This window comes from Lonchura striata, chromosome 2, assembly GCF_046129695.1.
Source record: "Lonchura striata isolate bLonStr1 chromosome 2, bLonStr1.mat, whole genome shotgun sequence".
NCBI lineage: Eukaryota > Metazoa > Chordata > Aves > Passeriformes > Estrildidae > Lonchura > Lonchura striata.
Genome location: NC_134604.1, coordinates 19,550,099 through 19,569,314, shown reverse-complemented (window position 1 = coordinate 19,569,314; position 19,216 = coordinate 19,550,099). Strand labels below are relative to the sequence as shown.

At 43.2% G+C, this 19,216-nt stretch overlaps 1 protein-coding gene across 2 annotated transcripts in view; it reads right to left on the bottom strand.

Annotated features, from left to right (window-relative positions):
- URB1 (URB1 ribosome biogenesis factor) overlaps positions 1 to 19,216 on the bottom strand; it is a 48,736-nt gene that overhangs the window by 8,867 nt on the left and 20,653 nt on the right. For both annotated transcript variants that reach the window (XM_021548579.3, XM_021548581.3), the window contains 19 exons: positions 17,541 to 17,657; positions 16,767 to 16,905; positions 15,881 to 16,051; positions 14,729 to 14,925; positions 13,973 to 14,182; positions 13,265 to 13,441; positions 11,787 to 12,648; positions 10,720 to 10,921; positions 10,354 to 10,531; positions 8,505 to 8,563; positions 8,161 to 8,363; positions 6,340 to 6,450; positions 6,188 to 6,251; positions 5,242 to 5,413; positions 4,589 to 4,703; positions 1,642 to 1,802; positions 1,167 to 1,278; positions 762 to 868; positions 85 to 228 (listed from right to left, as the gene is read on the bottom strand). In XM_021548579.3, coding sequence (XP_021404254.2) covers positions 85 to 228; positions 762 to 868; positions 1,167 to 1,278; positions 1,642 to 1,802; positions 4,589 to 4,703; positions 5,242 to 5,413; positions 6,188 to 6,251; positions 6,340 to 6,450; positions 8,161 to 8,363; positions 8,505 to 8,563; positions 10,354 to 10,531; positions 10,720 to 10,921; positions 11,787 to 12,648; positions 13,265 to 13,441; positions 13,973 to 14,182; positions 14,729 to 14,925; positions 15,881 to 16,051; positions 16,767 to 16,905; positions 17,541 to 17,657 — 3,501 coding nt within the window. The remainder of the gene's footprint in view (positions 1 to 84; positions 229 to 761; positions 869 to 1,166; positions 1,279 to 1,641; positions 1,803 to 4,588; positions 4,704 to 5,241; positions 5,414 to 6,187; positions 6,252 to 6,339; positions 6,451 to 8,160; positions 8,364 to 8,504; positions 8,564 to 10,353; positions 10,532 to 10,719; positions 10,922 to 11,786; positions 12,649 to 13,264; positions 13,442 to 13,972; positions 14,183 to 14,728; positions 14,926 to 15,880; positions 16,052 to 16,766; positions 16,906 to 17,540; positions 17,658 to 19,216) is intronic.

Sequence of the window (19,216 nt, the reverse complement as noted above, 5' to 3'; positions counted from 1 at the left end):
CTTTCTGTTTGGTACTTGAGATCTCAAAGCCATGCAAGCTTCTGTGGTTTGGGGTTTTTTGGAACTTTCTTTTCAAATTCTTACCTGGGAGTCCTCATCACACAAAGGACTGTTGAAAAAGGAAAGAATGATCTGGAAAATCCTCTGGTAGTCATAAAGCTCATAGCAATGTTTGTCACGCAGCCCTTCCCCAAGAAATCTGAGGATCCACTCACGCTCTGTTTTGTACTGGAAGCCACAAAGAAAAATACCACTATCAGACATGTAGATATTTCCAAAGAATAACTGCTCCTAAGAGCACAAAACCCTGGTTCCCTCTGAGTGCCAGCTCAGGACTTGTCACAGCTTGTTCTGGACTTCTCCATATCCACTCCTATCAAATGTAACCACTAACAGCCACTGGGAACAGTCAGTCTGCAGCCCAAACATGCACTGGAAATGGAATTTTAGAAGTTGCTGTTTCTAAAATACTTCAGTTGAACTCAAAGTTACTAATCTAAACTCAAATAGGAATTGTAGCTAGCCAGGGCAGAATATTCTGTTTCTTGTGCTCACAGAGCATACACAGCACAACTCATTGTGCATTAGTATTAAGAAAACAACAAAAACCCCATGGAAATAACATTTTTAATTCCAATATGAAACATATGAAAGATGCTTCTAATTAACTACCTATGGGAGAATGAGGTTTCATTGTATTTTTACAGCTGTTTTCAATATGTTCCTGAAGAATTACTGGATACCTAAAATGAGACTCTTACCTCAAAATCAAAACTGTAGAAAAGCTGGAAAAAACCCGGTACCTTCCTCAGGTCCAAATACTGGTGTGACAAAAGGAATCTGTTTACCTTTATGTACATGTGCTCCTCTGTAAAGAGAAAAAGCTGGCATTGTGGAGGAGGAGAATGCTCCCAATCCACAAGCACGGATGACCATTCATGGAAACTGTGGTGAATGTGCAGTGCTCCAAGCTGGGAGAACAGCCCAGCAACTGCAGAAGGCTTTTGCTCTGAAGCTCATTCTAATTGCTGCCCACCCTCCCCTTCTCTTGCCCAGGAGGAAAGGCTCAGTCAAGAGTGCATGAGCACAGAGCAGGTGAGGAGAGCAACACTCCCCAGGGCTCTGTTTTTCATCCCAGCAGTGACACACACAGCAAGTTCCAGTACCTGGCTTCAGGATTTGCTTTGCCACACGAGCAGTGTAGAGTGTCAGGGAGAAGGTGAACCTGAGGTTTGGCTGTCTGATTCCGTTCTGCACGGCATCCAAGAGATACAGCAACTGCAAGAGCCCAGGAAGAGAAGCTGGAAGCACAGCCCAAATGAATGCAGCAGAAGCACAAAGAAATCTATCAGCTTCCAGGATATTTCATGGGCCAAACAGATCAAGTACCAATTCCATCAGGATTTCCATTCCTACATACAAAATTCCGAAGAATTTCTAAAATGTATTTTCCCTTTTCTCTGTCCATTAGTTATAACAGGAGGGAACACAAAGCAGTAGAGGAGAAACAATGGGAGAGAGGATAAAAAGCTTCTTTTAGCTGTCTCACCACAGGCATGTAGGTGGATGAGCAAGGCAACATCTCTTCCACACATGTCCATGACCTACAAGGTCTCACCTGCCAAACTAGCAATGGCTTACCTGGCTCTTCTCTTGAAAGCGAGCCCCTTCCAGATGGGAACGGAAGGAAGCCAGGACAAAATACGCAGCCGCTCTCATGTTGGAGTCGTAGCTGCTCAGGGCAGCCACTGTGAGACCCAGGGCATTGACTTCCACAAACTTGTGACATGCCACCACACACTCTGTGAGGGGATGGGGCAAGAGAAACAAAAAACAGCCAGTACTTTAGCACTGACACACCCCAGTATGTGTAACAGCACCATAATCCTTAACATTTCTGTCATGACCATCCATTTCTGGCTCTAGCCCCACAAATTATGACCTCAGTGCACAAAGGCTCCTCCAGCTGACAAAGGGCTTCAGCAATTCACTTGGAACATGAATTCTTTACCTGAGCTGAAATTTATGGGGCTGTTCTCATTTATGTGAGAAAGAGGTGATCCTGCCCACCAGGCCATGCAAAGTTAGGGGTAAATTCTGTAAAGTCATCTTTGTATCTCACTGTTTCAGAGAAGTTGAGTACAAAGAACAACAAGAGGGAAAATTTATATCTCCAGAGCATTGCAGGGTGCCTGAAAGACCAGCACTAAAAAGCTCCTGTAACAGAAAGGATGGAAGAATAACCCAAATAGCCCATAAACCACAGCAGTTGTCCCTGTGCAGGCACAAGTGACTCTTGTGGTAAGGCCTGCTCTGAGCCAAGTACTCAGCTGTACCCCTGCGCTCTACTAGGTAAAACAAAATCCAGCAATGACCAGAAATCAGACCAAGAAAAAACAGGAAACATACCCTTCAATGGTAGCATTTAGCTTTCACATAATTTTGTCATCAAGATTTGGAGTTTCTCCTTTAAGGGCTTGTATTCTATGTGTTTTGAAGGGTTGCTGCCATTTCCACTCACTAATGGCTAGAAATGACTTGCTGTGAACCTTCTACCTTATCTCCAAGAATGGAGCACAATGGCACCTCAGTGGTATTTTACCAGTTACAAATGTACCATAAGTTTAGCAATAATATTGATGTATTTTCTTGTCATTCACAGTGAAGGTCAAGAGGAAGTTTCTAGAAACAAATATTCCTATTTAAGAAGGGGCTGCAATCTTACTGCTAAGTACCTATATTTGGTCCACTGATTTCCTCCCCTATCACTGCCCACACAGACTAGTATGTGTGTAAATATGTACATATATGCACACACGTGTATATATCTATGTATGCATGTACATATAAAACTATGTTTAAAAATCACAGATTATTTCTGTCCCTGTAACAGCACCTGGACTATTTATCTCATTTTTTTGTCAACTACTAAAGAGCTACTAAAACTCAGTTTCACGCTTGGCAGTTTCTTACTGCCAGCTTTGCTGGTTATGGGCCAGGTAAAGCAGGGTCTCCACTTCACCACCAGCCACTGGCATTTGTCCCTGGGCCACCACTCTGCTCTCCTTCAGGCTGCAGCTCTGGGGAACTGCTGATGCACAGTAACCATTCACACTGTGGCAGAGTGCTACAGAATGACATCCAAAGTTCTCACTTCAGCAGTGCACAGTGGAAAACTTTCCTTCACTGAAAACATGCAGTGGGAATATTTTCCATCCTGCTGCCCCTGGAGAATGTGTTCAATAACTGACATAAAATAACAAGTTCTTATTAGAAAAGCACCCCAATTTAATTCTATGTCTGACATACATTTAAAGGACCTTGAGAACCAGGATGGAAAAGCTTTCCATAAGATGCTTATCAGAGCTAAAGATAGAACTTGCTATCCATCTACCCAACCCCATACTTACTTTTTCCTCAGCAAGCACTAAATACTGTGCAATAAGTCCATGTTTAGGTATTCTGATGGCACTTTGCAGCCAGGACAAAGAGCAATAAATAAAGAACTGGGAATTCCAAGAGCAGCTGACATGGTTTACAAGCACCATGGGACTGAGACTCATAAATCATTCAGGCCCTTTAAAAATGCCCCTCTTAGGACACAAACTCTCACTCTGTGTGGAGAAGCTAAGAGGCCTATTTTCTTCTCTCCAGGTTCAGATTCAGGACAGCCATTGTCTTTACAGCTTCACAAGAATGTGATATACAGCAATTCCCTCAGCCTTGGTGCTTCCCACAGTAGCAGCCACTGACTAGCTGCAGTGCTGCCATAGACACCAAATCCCTCCCTAAGTTCCAAAGACACCAACTGCCCATGCTCTTCCTCCCTGTGCACCTCAAAGGCCCAGCAATAACTGGATTGTCCAAGATCCCTCCAACTGCAAAATGTCAGATAGCTCTGGTACCTTTTCTCCTCAGAGGACTTAAAGACAGCTCTTTTCCTCCTGCCAGGATAACCCACAGCGCTTCAAACCATACCTAAGGAGAGGCTAAGCACATCCAAACAGATGCTGTACTTGCAGGGCTCTGAGTGAACAAAGGACTGTGAGTGTGATTTCACTGACACACCAACAGCCTGCCAATTGCTTCTAACCCATTATTGCTTTGGAAAGCCAAATCTAGCTGTAATTACACAGTGTTTAACCATAACCAACACAGGGAGAGAGCTGATTAGGAAATCCCTTAGGCTTCTTGTCTCCCTTTGACCTCTGAGAGCTCTCTCTGGGGACAGTGTGTCCATGGAGCACAGCAGGGATGTGCACGTACAAAGCCCAGTCATGTCAGACAAGAAACTTGCTGACAGTTCAGAGCACCAGCCTATTTGTGAAACATACTGGCCTCAAGCCCATCTGTCTGGTGGAAAATGAGTTGGCTGAAGTTCCCCTGTTCTACAACCACAGCCTGTAACAGGCCAGATCTCCAGCCAGCTCAGTCACACCCCTCACAGTAGTTTTTGTTTCTTCCGTCTAAAGTCAGGCACAAATTCCTTGCAGTATTAGCTGTCAGATCAGAGATAACAGCGGTCCAGGCACAGCTCCTGCAGCAGAGCAACCTGACACTAAATACCAAAGAGAAACATTCACTTTACCTGGTCTGGTTAGTTCACTGAAGAGCGGAAGTAGAAAACAAGGATCATAGAAGTCATCAAGGTTCTTCACTGTTTCATCTTTATATAGTGACTCCTGTATTCCCTGAAACCAAGTCTAAACCAGTATTTGTAAGGAACAACACCAATTTCAAGCTTTGTTTCAAACTTCCACAACCACCTCATCCCACTATAAACCACTTGATACTACACCTTATAAAATACAATGCAACACAGGGTGAGACGTGCTTGTGTTTAAACCCAGCTTTCACTATGAGAGTATATCCACAACTATTTCCCTGACCAGCATCAACAACTACAGAAGCAATACAGCAAACTGTAAGAAAGGCTGGAGAGCCCACTGCGAGTGGATCCTTGGGCTGTCCAATCCTGGTCTCACATACATGGCAACCTCTGCAATGCACTATCACCCCTGCTGAAAAGATGTGGCCTGTATCTTGCAATTACTTTGAAAAGTGCTCTTGAAGAACACATTCTTCCTATGAATCAAAATTTTGATGGAGATTCTGGAATTCTGAATCTCTCCTGATGGAAACAAACTGACGTGTATTACACAGCTGCAAGACATGAATGGCTCAAGGGTCTTCCTGCATATCCAAAGAAGGGTCACCATGGAGAAGCTGAACCAAAAGCACCTGTGATGGCAGCAGCTGGCGATGCTGAGGGTATGACAGAATCGTCTTCATCATCTTCTCTTGATCCAGCAGACACAGAATCTCCTCCATGCTTGGCTGCTGCCACAAGGACTTCCCCAGACTCTTGCAAGTCTTGTGATGTTCCACAGCAGCTGGACCCCACAGCAAGATCCTTAAACATTGTTAAAGGCAAACAGATTAGGCAACAGAACCAAAAGCAATTACAGAGGAGATCACTTAGTACCAAAATTTTGTCTTCACTCATAGTTAGTACCCTGCGGGACTTGACACTGTAACTTGGTTTCCCTGGCAACACCTTTTCCATCCATCCCAAAGCTTTTCAAATTTAGTTTGAGTGTGTCTCACTCATTCTACCCTCCCCTGTTCATCAAGTCAGAATGTACCCACTCAGAGGCACCTATGGATTTAAGCTGTAAGTGCAGGTAAGAATGACAGCAGCTGCATAAAGGGACAGGAATCCAGACCTGCCTCAGCTGCCTGAGTCAGTGCTCTTGCACTGCTGGAGGCATTTCTGCTCCTGCCTCCAAGACAGCAAAGAGCCTGTGAGGAAGGCAGACCAAACCACAATTGTTGCCAACAGACCTTTGTGTGGACTGCTGGGGCACAGGAAAGTCCACTAGTGACTTATGTTTCAGCCTCCCATCTGTGAGAAGACCCCTATAGTGAATCCCAGTTATGGAGAGTGAGTGACTCCAGAAATGAGACAGTCCCTCATCTAACCCCCAAACACACAGAAGTCTGGGCAACATAAGAGAATTACATTAAGAATAGAAGTATGTAGTAAAAGTGTTTCCAAAAGCAACACTCATCTTTAGGTTTCACCTTGTTCACTGTCTCCTTCATTTAAAAATGAGACCCTGGAAAAATACCAGTTGTGAGACTACCTATATGTAGTTTGCCCAACCAAGTAAGGTGTTTAGCTTACCTGGAGTTTATAAGACTTTGATTATTCTTCTCATACAACTGAAGCAACAGCAGTATCTTCTGATCTAAAACCCAAGATTTAACCCAAAGTTAGTGACCTATGGACACAAGAACAAGATGCAGGAGGAAACGCCTATCCAGGCTGACACTCACCCACGGTGCTCAGTGTGGCCCCATAGGCTCCCAGCAGCACTGGTAGGTGACTGCTCTCACACAGAGAGGGGCTGAGCTTCACAGCTGTCAGCAGAATGTCCACCAGCGCCTCTGGAACAAGCACAGCTTGAGCCAAGCTCTCGGTCACAAAGAGCACAAAGTAACACCCCAAGACCCACTCCAAATGGATGCACGCACAGCAGCACTGGACACTTTACACCAGTATCTAGCTCTAGAGATACCGCAGACCATATCCCCAATACACTAAAGCGTGATTTTGATGTATTTAATTAAATAAATAAATAAAAGGAACATCTCAAAACAGTATTACCAAGACAAACACAGAAGTCACTGAGGCAGGAGAGGTCCCCATGGTGGAACACACTGCTCTGCAGAAGCTTTCCATGCGCACACAACTGCTCTCTGGTTAAAGAGGAGTGCTGTACCCTATCCTTCAGTCCTTCTTCCCCCAGGGGGAATCTGGAATGAGCTCAGGAGTTGCACAGAGAAAGGCAGACAACCCAGCAACCTCCCCAGGGACTCCAGAATTCACAGCAAAACACTTCTAAAGTCTGCACCCCAGCTGCAATAAATACCTAAATGCTTCTGCACTGTACGTCTCAGCAGGGCTCTGCACTGTGGGTGGTTTTTGAGCCACAGGAACCCTGTCCTGTGGGGTACAAAAATTATCCACCTTTGCTCTGTAACTGAGAAGCAGAAAGTGTGATTGGGCTCCTCAAAAACAAAGAGGCCATCTGTAGCACACTCAAAACTCAACTCCAGATTTCTCAACTCCGAGTATCTGAAAAGGCCTGGGCTTTGACCCTAGTTATGTGCAGGAATATTTTCAAAACACCATCAAAACTTAAGAGTTCCCAAAGTACCAGCCTGAGTGAACGCACTCCTGACACCAAGCTTCTGCACTACTGCAGCTGGCCTCAAAGAATCCATCCTGCTGATCTACAGAAATACACTCTAAAGATAAGACACATACCTACAGCAAGCAGCAAAATCTATTCCTCATTTTTAATTTCACTAAATTGGTGACTTCACAAGAGCTTTTTTCTTTTCAGATATTTCAGAACTTGAAAGTTTGTTTACATGTTCCTCATCAATAAACTAAAAAATTGCTAGCAACATGGTGTCCTGAAAATTTCACCTCCCTTTTCTTATACAACTCTTTCAATCACTGAATCTCAAACCCCTGTACAGTGGAGAAAAGCTGAGGTCTATGTAGATTAAATGTGGTTCAAGGTCAGGCAGGATTTCAGTTGCCAGTGAAGAAGAAATAATGCCAATTCTACACATGAACTAGCATCCAATTTATATTCCTCTGGAAGGATATTCCTCATGAAAGGTAATATGAAATACATGTAATTTAAATTGCCATTTTTGATAAAACTTGCAAAATCAACTTTAAATCTCCTGTATCAACCTATTTTAAAACAGGGTTAAACATCACAGGATCTATGTGCACTTCAGTGATCTTACACTAAGTGCCTCACAGAAACCAAAAGAATAAATCCAAGACTTCAACTGGGTTAAAAATACCAGAAAAACAAACAAACAAAAACCCAAACCAAAATAAAAACCCAAACTCACTTTTCCAGTAGTTTTAAAAACAGAAGTCTTTAAAACCAGCATAAAATGAATGTAACATTTCAACCCAAGCAGAGGTACAATTTAAATGCCAGTATTCTGGAACTGCTAATAACTCTGCAAGTATTTACATGGGTGGGTGTGTTACTGGATGGAGAGAATATAATACAAGAAAGAAAGATTAGCTGTATTTAGTATGGGAAGAAGATGATTAAAAAATACCTCTTGTCCCTCTTGTCTGGATGTTCATGCCATCTTCTTCTCTTGACCTCAGAATGGCTGACAAAAATAAAGAGTGCTGTGTGACCATCATGTGAAGTTTTGAGAGCTTGAATAAGCCCCTACTAAGTGAGGGTTCTTTCTTGTATAGTAACTGGATGGCAACGTTTAGGACCTTCAGAAACGTTTCATCTCTGTAATGGTACCTTTGGGAGAAGGATCACAGAGAAGTCAGATCATATCCAAACCCAAGGAAACCTTGAAATTAAAAGTTGGTTAAGAAATGAGAACTTGGCAAAGACAATTAACTTAGTAAAACCAAACCAAATTCAAATGAAAACACTTACTTGAGCCCTGTCTTCACAAGATTGCACCAGTCATCTGGGTCCACTTCTTCAACCACACACTGTGTGCAGCAAGTAAAAACAGGTTTTGGTTTACATTTGGCACATGGAGCTTCTACAGCTATTTTTGTTCAAGGGACACACTAAGAACATGCAAGCCAAACACTCATGTGGGATGATCAGAGAATAACAGGGAAAAAAAAAATCTTGAATACAACAGTCCTAATTCCTGGTTCAAAGGAAACTTGTTGGTCTGGGAGCAGGGGCTGTATGGAATTAAAAAGCAAGCTGGGCTGTAGATTCCAAAAACCCAGTGGCTCAAAACTCTTCAAACTCCTGAAGTGTGAAGGGAATCACAACTTGACAAGTCAAAGCAAGAGACTGGGTACCAGGTTTTTATGTGCTTTAGCTAATCAAGCTTTGCACATGGCACAGGGGGTGGCTGGGACAGGTGGTCCTTACAACTAATGTGCCCTGAAGAGCTGGGAACCACAACAACCCAGTCAGCCTGGAGAAGACTGACAGCTGCACATCCCAACAGTCCTGGTAATGCAGGTGCCAACCTCACCAGGCTGGAAACACCCTCAGGATGGGATGAACGCTGTGAGGTGGCCCCAAGGCCTGCAGAGTCAGCCAGGTCCTACAAGGCAGTCTCAGCAAAAGCCATGAGAGGGCAAAGGCATTCACTGCTCAGAGACCTTCAGTGTTATGTGTCACAGGGATCCATGTTCACTAAACTCAAACCAAGGGAACAGTACAGAGGGAGTAACCAAGTAGTGTTCTTCAAGATAAAGTTGGGATTTCTATTCACAATCAACCAGACTTTTGCCCCAGACTTCAGATGGCATGGCAGATGGGTCTTGGCAGAAGTATCTCTACTACCTTCTTTTAAAAAACAAGGTGATAACTTTAATTTTAAAAGTTAAATTAATTAATTTATAATAATTAAATTAATTTAATTTTTTTTTTAATTCCACTGGTAACCTTTGATTTCTTACTCCTAAATACCTTAAACTCCTATCTTCAAAGGGGATTTGTACCAGAAAGCCATCATCAAGAACATAAAACTGCTTCATATAAAGTATTATCAGGACTCTGAGAAAGCTATTAGAAGTCCATGGAAACCATAATCCATAAAACAAGAAATCAAGTCCAATCTGTATTTACAAAATCTACAACTGCCCAATTGTGGGAATTCAGGGCATCCCTCTGGCTGCCCTGGAAGGTCTGGGACCCTGGCAGGGGGTCAGAAACCCCCCTGTACAGAGTCCCGACAGGCACAGTCTCTGATCTCTGTCCATGGAAAAGAGTTTTCAATCTTACAGGATGAATTACCAGCTCTGAGTGTTTGATATAAGCAATAATTAGTGTGGCATGGGTGCAAAAGTAAAATTTTAGGATTCTAGATAAGGGGTCTAAAGGGGACAAGATGGAGGAAATTGGGTGTGTCCCATCCTTTTTCTTCTTCTTCATGTCTTCCATGTTTTACTGTGGTGTTGGCATTTTTCTATTTGTTTAGACTGGGGACACACTGTTCAACGTAGGTGACAGATATTGGCACGTTATTGTAAATATAGCACAGGTAGTTTCTGTTGTATAATGTTTGTAACATCCCACTGAGGGCAGAGCCCCACACGCTGCCCTGCAGGACAGACCTGCGGCAGGGCAGCAGAACGTGTTATAGATAAGCAAGAATAAACAGCACAGACAATTTACAACTTCTTCTTTGGCAGCAAGGCTGAAAAACAGAGACTTTCTACAATCTCAGAATCATCTAAATACCACAGATTCTATCACGCAATCACACATATGTATACAGTCCCACAGTGGCAAAGCAGATAAGAAGTCTCACCAATAATTCCTCTAGCCTCAGCAGCATGGACCTCTCCACTTCTTGCTTGTTCTCATCTCTACTGCTGCTGTACATGGAAACTAACCCCTTTATGCAGGAAGACAAGAGATGTCTCCTCCAGGAATTCAGCTCCCCTGAGTTTTTAAGCACTGTGGATATGGCATCTGCTACGGCCCAGCTGCAGAGAGATAGTTGTTGATTTTTTTATTATTATTTTAACTTGGTTTTGTATATTTTAAAGATGTTTTGCTGCCAAAGTGCAAAGCAACAGATTCTCTGAGGAGAAGATGCTATTACTCCTCCTATTCCTATCACAGTGCTTCCCAGGACAAACTGAGCCCTGGGGCAGGCGCACACACTGCCCACCTCACTTCATTCCCTGCTCTCTCCAGAGCAGCAGGAAGGCAGTCCATTAAGTTGTGCAGCCCTTTGCTTCCCAGAGGTGGCAATAGCTTGGAAAGAATTTGCAGTTTCACAGTGGCCTCAGGCGATGCTTCAGTGTCCTGAATCCCAGCACAGAGATCCTTCCACAGAACTTTCCTCAGGACAGGTGTGACAGCCAAGACAACTGTGGGGAGAGCAGAAGGCATAGGTTCCTCCACCGGCAGCTGTTAAACAACACACTAATCCCACATCACTTTCTAATCCAGGCCCAGACTACTCAATTTCTAGGAAATGACGCTACAGCAGTTGCTAATCTGTTACAGAGAAGTGCTACACAGAGGCTCACTTCTTTACCCATCCTCTACTTCTGAGTGTGCTGACAAGGCCTTATCGCTGCTTGACCTTGTAGGTAGAATTACAGCCCCAGTCAGCCTGTTTCCTTTGATATTGACATTTCTGGGCAATAAGAGAAACTAAATTAAAGTGATCCAGTTCTACCCAGTTGAATCCTAACTCATCGTTTTCCTGGTAGAAATTTAACACACTTGTCCATAGATGTAATGCTGCTGTGAGTTTGAAAAGTTCTGGACTGCCAGCTCAGAAGGACCTTACTGTAGCCAGCCTACAGCTGGAGATTTGTTTTAGAACAAATTTTTGGACTCTGTAACAGTGAAAGCTCAGGTTCTGCAAAAACCATCTGACTGTGGCATTGCACGCTCCAGGACTCTTCTATCTGTGCCTGAGCAAAAGGTTTTCCTGCCTGTACTAAACCAAAAGAAGCACAATAATAGATTTTCACATGCACTAAGCATTAAATAAGGGCTTCAGAAGAGAAATCTGGGCAGCAGTAACTGCGAGAGCACTTGGCTTCAGTCTAACAGCCAACCCTCAGAACAGCACCTTTAGTGCTGCAGAGGTACTTCCAAGACAGTCATTAGAGGTCAGACATCTAAGTTTTATACCTTTATCTTTTCTGCAAATATTCCAGCAGAATCTAAACAAGGAATGTGGCCTCCTGAACCACAAGCAGGGCTCAGCAGTGCCTTTACCTGTGGAAGGTCGGCTGAAACCATACTGGTCTCTGCATTGCAAGTACACATTAATGAGCGGAAGAAAGCTCGCCATGTGTTTCCTGAGGTACTTCCCAGTGGCACTACTCAGACACCAGAGCTCAAACTGCAGCAGGTGAGTCCTGGAGTGCTGGATCAGCACGGCCACAATGGCCAGGGAGGTGTGTGAGCACTGGGCAAGGCAGTGAGTCTGAACCTCAACATCAACTGCAAGAGCAAGGACAGGCTCACTTTGGAGAGCCTGAAGGAAAACCTCCTCCAAATCTTTGTTGGCCGATGCTGACATCAAAATCCCCAAAGCTTTAATATGCTTTGTGGATAGCAGAAATTCTCCTTGCTGGGGACGCCTTTGGTAGCTGTCTGTAAGGAGCTGCACCAAAATTTGTCCATAGAAGTTTAACTGTTTCCCTTTTTTAGGCGATTTTTCAGATTTCTGATCAGTCAAGCTCATCTCAGGAAGTTGCAGCATGGTTAGAGTGATCTCCTTTAGCTGAGCTGCAGTCATGTACATATGGAGCTTCTCCAGAGCCTGCAGCTGGTGAGATTTCGTGGGACAGACCTGGCTTCTGTCCTTCCCCACAGTCTGCAGCTCTTCCAGGACACTTTTGGTGATAGTTTCGAAATACTTGGACAACACGTGTCTGTGATCCGTTGTGATGCTCTGCACAATGGGGGCACCTGTTTTCAGCAACTGGAGCACCCCAGAATTGAGGTGAGCTGACAGGAGCTTCACAGTGACAGGGTTCAAACCAGGCTGAGGAATAGAGTGCAGCTCCAAGGCCAGGAACCAGCTCTCCAGCGTAGGATGTCTGAAAATCAAGGTAAGCGTATCCTCCAGTGTCTGTAACAAGGAGAGGAAACAGTATCAATGAATGGATAATCACACTGCAGGGTAAAAAAAACTTATCTGCCTATTTTCCACAGCTTGTCAATTACAATTATTGACCATTAAATTGTCTACTAGCTGGTCAGAGGATAAAAAATACTAATTTATTACAAGCACATAAATATCATTCTCCCAATATTTATGCTGTTATACTGAATATTCTAAATATGTCTAAGCTCATCTCCAGAGGAAAACAATGTTCTAGGGTTCATCAACACATTCTAATCTCCACAAATTCACAAAACAGATGAAAGAGGAGGAAAATTCATTCCTCAAGTACATCATTTTCACAACAAGGCTTTACACAGGGCTGAGGAAATAAATTTTTTTCCGCAAAGGTGATCTCTTTCAGGACCTCTCCTGTGTTCCAGCTCAGGGGTGAGACTGTGGGTGATGCAGCTGGGTCACATCTCCAGACAGTAGTTTTGCAACTGCTGGACCACATGCTCTCCGTTCCTAAATTTTCCTCCAAGACTTTAACAACATCTCTCTGTTCAGCCAAACTATTCCCTAGAGAATCAATCAAATAAAAGTTTACTAATAGGTGCCTCTGTACCAAGGGATTTGGTACCTTGTCATTTGAAGACACTTCTGTTATCAGAGACTCCTCATCCATAAAGAGATCAGATTCAGCCTGATGCTCTTCCTGCTTCTGTTGATTCAGCTTTATTTTATTTGCCCGGCACAACAAGATGCTCAGAATGTCCACATAGAGGTCAATGAGCTGAGGACCCAAAGTTTTACCAACCTATGAAAAAAAAGCCATCTTGGAAGTGAAGAAAAGACGAGAATGGGACCAGAGGGACCAACAGGAATAGGCGTTAACTAAGAACTACTTAGATTACAACCTCTTCTTGGGGAAGGAACTGCTTCCCTATGTAGAAACCTGATTCTAAGTGAAGTCTCAGATTGCCAAATAAATAATGATAGTTTTTCATTTATGCTATGACATTTGGAGTTACACAAGCCAGTGAATTTTACTCTCTGGAAAGGCTTCTCAGGGAGATCCATGAGTTGGATTAAAATCTTGAGTTTATTTGCACTCACACTGATCAGAAAGGTAACCCATGCAAAGTAAATCCAACACTCTTCAATAATCAGAACTGACATTTGTTTACAAATTAGGTGCAGTTTTGTATGGTGCTGTGTACCCTCAGAGCCAAGTAGAGAAAAAAGTGCTACATAACTGGAACCTAAGTTTTAACAGCCAAGTCATTTGTACCCACTACCATAAAATTAGCCAAACATAACCACAATATTATTACAATATTGCTCTTACACTGCTGAAATTCTCCACTGTGGATTTCAGGTACAGCAGCACATGCTTTACTCCCAACAAAAGCTGGTCAGGTAGGAGCCAAGAAGCCAAGTCTCTCAATTTTGTCTGAACACCATCTTCCAGTAAGGTACTGCTTCCTCTCTCATAGGCTCCCTTCAGCAAAGTGGCAAATACAGAATCCAGTGACACAGTAGGTTCTTTGCTTACCTCCTTGTGGTTTTTAAACGGTTTAAAGTGAAAAAAAGCATAAGAGAAAAACAGTGGTGAGTATGAAACAAAAATCTCTTCAGCCACCTTTGTTTTGAGATGAGCTCTGAGCTGAAGCTCTAGCAGCACAAGTGTACAGTCCTGTTAGAACAGAGCTGTCCAGCAGTGTCCCCAGGGGAATCTGTAATGTTCACTGCTGAACTGAGAAAAATTCACCAAACCCAGCCCAGGGGCCTGTGATCCTCCACCCACCCAGGGGAACTCCAGGCACTGTAAATGGAGGCCACAGCACACACCAGGCTCTGCTGTGCCTAGTGAGGAGTCTCTGTATGATCCCTGAGCCCTGGTATCACCTCCCAAACACCACAAAGACCTCTTGTGTCATCAGATAAAAGCCCTGGAGCAAATGTTTGTCCCAATGTGATCAACAAGAAATGCAGAATTAGCTCAATAAAAATGCTGTTTGTGATGGAAATGTAACCTCTATAAACTGTGAGGTTTTTATAGGAATACTGGCTCAAGTACTCAGTGACTTCAGGTATTCCATACCACAGGTTCCTGGAGCTGCTTGGGTATCCAAAGTTTATAGTATCGGCTAAACTGGTAGAGCTGAGGATACTTAGCAACTTTCAGGGACTCAAGATGTTTGTCATAGAGCTGGAACATCAAGCAGAGAGCAAGGGGTTCTCTCTGAGAGTGTAGGAGGTCAGTGAAAACAGCAACAAGATACTCCACGATGTGTGCTCCTAGAAAAGCAAAATAAATTAAACTATTGACATGAGCACGGACACTGGGAAATCTTCCTTACTTTGGGCCTTGGCAGCAGCCCACAGAGCATCATGCAGAAAAGAACTGAATAAGATCAAAAAGTGTTTGTAGTAACCTAGACACATGTTCCTGACCACTGAGGTACCTGAAAAAATCCTCCAGACATCAGCTCTTGCTGAAGCAAATAATCCACCTTCACTGTGTTGTGCTAAACATGCCTGTCTCTTAACAGGGTCTCAGAGACCCTGCCAAGCACCACCTCACAGAAGAACTGAGTTGTACTGGGGGGACACACCCAGTTAACGTGTACAAGTTAAACAGAATTTTCTGTCAGAACTGGGACTTTCAGTACACCCCAGGTGCTACTTGACTGCCAAATACACAAAGAGGGCTTAGTGAGGTGCTGTGGGGTTGGCCAATCCTGCTCCAAGCCCACCTGATGCCCCTGTGGTTTTAACACTTTCCTCAAGGCGGTGGTAGAACTTTGCAGTATTTGTTCCGCTAGAGCTTAATTTCTGAATTTTTCTTTGGGAAATGCATCCATTTCCTACTTAACAATGCAGTCCTCTCTCCCTGATCTCAGGAAGAGCTGCCTACAGGCATGGAAACCACCTTCCTCTCCTGATCTCCACACTCTGTCCTTAAAACACTGTGTTACTGAAGCCAACTACTTCCAGACCAAGACTGTCCATGCAGGGACAGTGTCACATCCCTATAGGGTCAGGGAAAAGGGCAGAAGCACCTACAGACTACTAATGCTTCTCTTGAGCACGAAACACCACAAATCTGCACTTCCTTCTGCTTGCAGGGAAGCTAATAAAATATCTCAAGGTAAAAAATGATTAATGGTAAAAAATTATTACAAATGGGTAAAAATGATGCCACTTTCACTCCACTGGTAGAAATGACACATAAAACATAAAAAAACTGTACCTGTTCTGTTTTCAGACTGAAGCAACAGTATATTTCTGGCTTCTAATGCAGCAGGGACAACAGCACTGAAGGGAAATGTTTGGATAATAATGTTTTCATTTAAAGAGATCCCAATTTCTTCATCTAAGCCACCACTGCCCTCAATCAGAACATCCACCATATCCAGGGCATCTAATAAGTGAAGGAAAAAAATGTAAGCAGAGTATCCAGACTGACTAACTGGAAAAACAACAAAGGTAGAATGCAACACTCCAGGAACACAAGGTATCTTTTTAGTACCAAAAAAAAAAAAAAAAAAAAAAAAAAAAAAAAAAAAAAAAAAAAAAAAAGGCACATTTGTCAAGCAATAGAATGTTAAGTGCAGCACAAAAAACACAGCTGTAGTTCACTCTGCCTTTTAATGCTGCTGTCTAGCACAGGTTGCCCCAAGAAGCTGTGGCTGCCCCTGGATCCCTGGAAGTGTCCAAGGCCAGGCTGGACAGGGCTTAGAGCACCCTGGGATGGTGGAAGGTGTCCCTGCCCATAGCAGGGAGTGGACCTGGATGAGCTTTAAAAAAAGGTGCCTTCCCATCCAAACCCTTCTGGGATTCCATGTTTCTATGAAGAGCTCCATGAAGAAGGACTAAATTTCCATTTTAGTTCGAAAATGCTGCTGCAAGAGCATGAAGAGAGATTTTAAAGTGGCACAACCACATCAAAGATTACATTTGGGGGTAAAGTGGTAACTTTGCAATTCCAACTTCTGATACCAAGTACATATGGAGGGCTGAATCCTGGAGGTCCTTACGTAACAGGATTTCTATAGTTATCCATCCCCAGTTTGCTGCTTAGGGTTAGAAAATGTAGCCCCAAGTTGTGGAATTCTGGTGTTGGGGTTACCACATACCATCAATGTGAGAGACAGGGATGCTGATGTTATCAGAGTCCTGTTGAAACTTAGCAACCTGGAGCATGCTGGCTTCCTGAACCAGGTCTGCTGCCTTGTCTGTGTAGGGGTAGGGCTTTGTCATCAGCTTCAGCAGGATCTGTCAGCAAAGGTGGAGAGAAAAGGCAGTGCACTGGCTGTCAAGTGTAGGGGAACCATGGGCTGCTAAGGAAGACCATGTGCTAAAAGTGGTTGGAAGCTGGGCAGGATTTAGGAGGACAACTTACATAATACTTCTGGCAGGATTCTATCTATGGCTCATGCTCTACAGGGGACACTGAGGGAAAAATAAAAGTCCACTGGCATCTAGATTGCTACCATAGACTGAGTCCTGGGAGACCGCACTGGAAATGAAGCACTGGGCATTCAACATCGTGAAGACTAAAAAGGAAGTGTCAGCTTTCCTTGTAAAAGACTATAATCTACTGAGATCTGGTACTTTTGGCACCTAAAGAGGAGATAAAAGCTATACACACATACAACACTCAACCTTTATACCAACAATGCCATAATAACTGATTATTTTATTTATTTAATTTTCCTACAAATTATTTTGCTGTCCCTCCCATTGAAGACAAGAATGATGCCACCTCTGTATAAAGAATCCCAAACAATGCTTTTCTCAGAATTCATTCACTGGTCTTTGACAGGTTTCTCAACAATAGCAATAAAATCTCTAGTTTCCACTAACACTGTTCTTTGCATTGTTTATCTAGCTAATTGGAACACTGTTACCCTTTCCAAAAACTGAATCACTGATTCCTTTTGGTCTTCTTTTGTATTATCCAAGTGTTCCAGCCAAACGGAAAGTTCCTTCCATGTGTACTCAAACACTCCACTGTCACGTAAAACCTGTCCGGGAAATAAAGGGGGAGGTGTGTAAATAAACCTCAAAACACCTAAAATAAAAAAACCCCAAAAGATATAGATCTTTTTGTATAGTAACTTCATGATTCCTTCTTTTGTGAAAGAAAAGAAGAGCAGGTTGATGAAAAGAAGTCTATGTCACTCTCCTCACTCCCTCAGTTCAAGAGGCCTTATTCCCACTCACTAGGGGGACTTCAACTGCATAATGGACAATAAAAATCTTCTATAATTTCTGGAAAGCAGATTATACTGCTTTCAGAGGGTTGTACATCTTTATATCATCACAGGTGGAAAAATAAAAGTGCCTTAAAAATAGCCTGTAGGGGAGATTTAGAAAACTATTGATCTAACATAAAGGAAAATCACTGCTAAATTAAATCTAAATCAGGCTACCTGTACATAAAACAATTAGGCAGATGGATAAACAGTCAGGTAAATGAGCAGTGACCACAGCAAGGTCCAGAGAGAAGTGCAAGTTGCAGGGAATGGTGAGGTAGGCCCATATATACCACAACCAAGAGACAAGCTTTGACATATTTAGAAATTATCTCCACTTTCCTGCTCTCTAAATTCAGGCCTTGACCTCAGGCACCCAAACTAGCAACTTGGTGACCCTGTGCTCCAGCTCCACAAGCAAGAAAGGAGGAGGGAGAAGAGGGGAGGGAAAATCGAAGTAACACCATAGTTAAACTCCCTGCCCCTAACTGTCAACAAGAGAGGAAACTTTGCCCAGCTTCCTGACTCTGGCACCCACATTAAACGACTGCAATTACACAGGATGAATCTGTGCCTTTGCTCCTTTGCACACACAAAATAAAAGGAAGCTATCACAACTCATTTGTTCTACATTTACGCTGTGTACAACACCAGCAACTCATTTAAAAATAACTGCAGCTTACATGAATCTGACAGGGTAATTCATTTAAATAAAGAAAAAATTAAGGGAAAATGATTCATTTTAATGTAATTTACTATTTTTGGCAGAGTCTTGAAATAGAAATGCACTTGCAGCTCTCCCAGAAACAGGCAGGAACAGAATGTGAAATCCAAAAACAAGCCTTCAGTCACATGGCACTGCACAGAAAAATAAGTCCTTACCATCTATTCTTAGCAGCCTTTCTGCTGACATAACTGCCCTAACTTCCCTGCTCCTGCATTCCCTTCAGACAGAATGCAATGGATTAAAGTGGAAAGTGGACACAAGAACAAGTAAGGCAGTCCATGTTCCCACTTGGAAAAAGAAATTCTAAACCACCAGAAAAACTGCACATTTTGAGCAGGTTTTGGTTCAGACATACATGACTGGGAGACCAAAAGAACCTGCCTTTAAACCCTTGCAAGGGTCAAGGGCAACTAAACCCCAATTCAATCACTGTAACTTTGGTCTGGTGGACTGAATATTAAAATGGCACTTGCTAATTTGAGATAAGTGCAAAGATTCACTGCACAAAGCTAGGTACAAATTGCTGTGCCATGAATACTGCAGGATACTGCATGAAGAGCCCTGTCCAGGGCCAGTACAGCTTCCTGGATTTTCTCTTGGC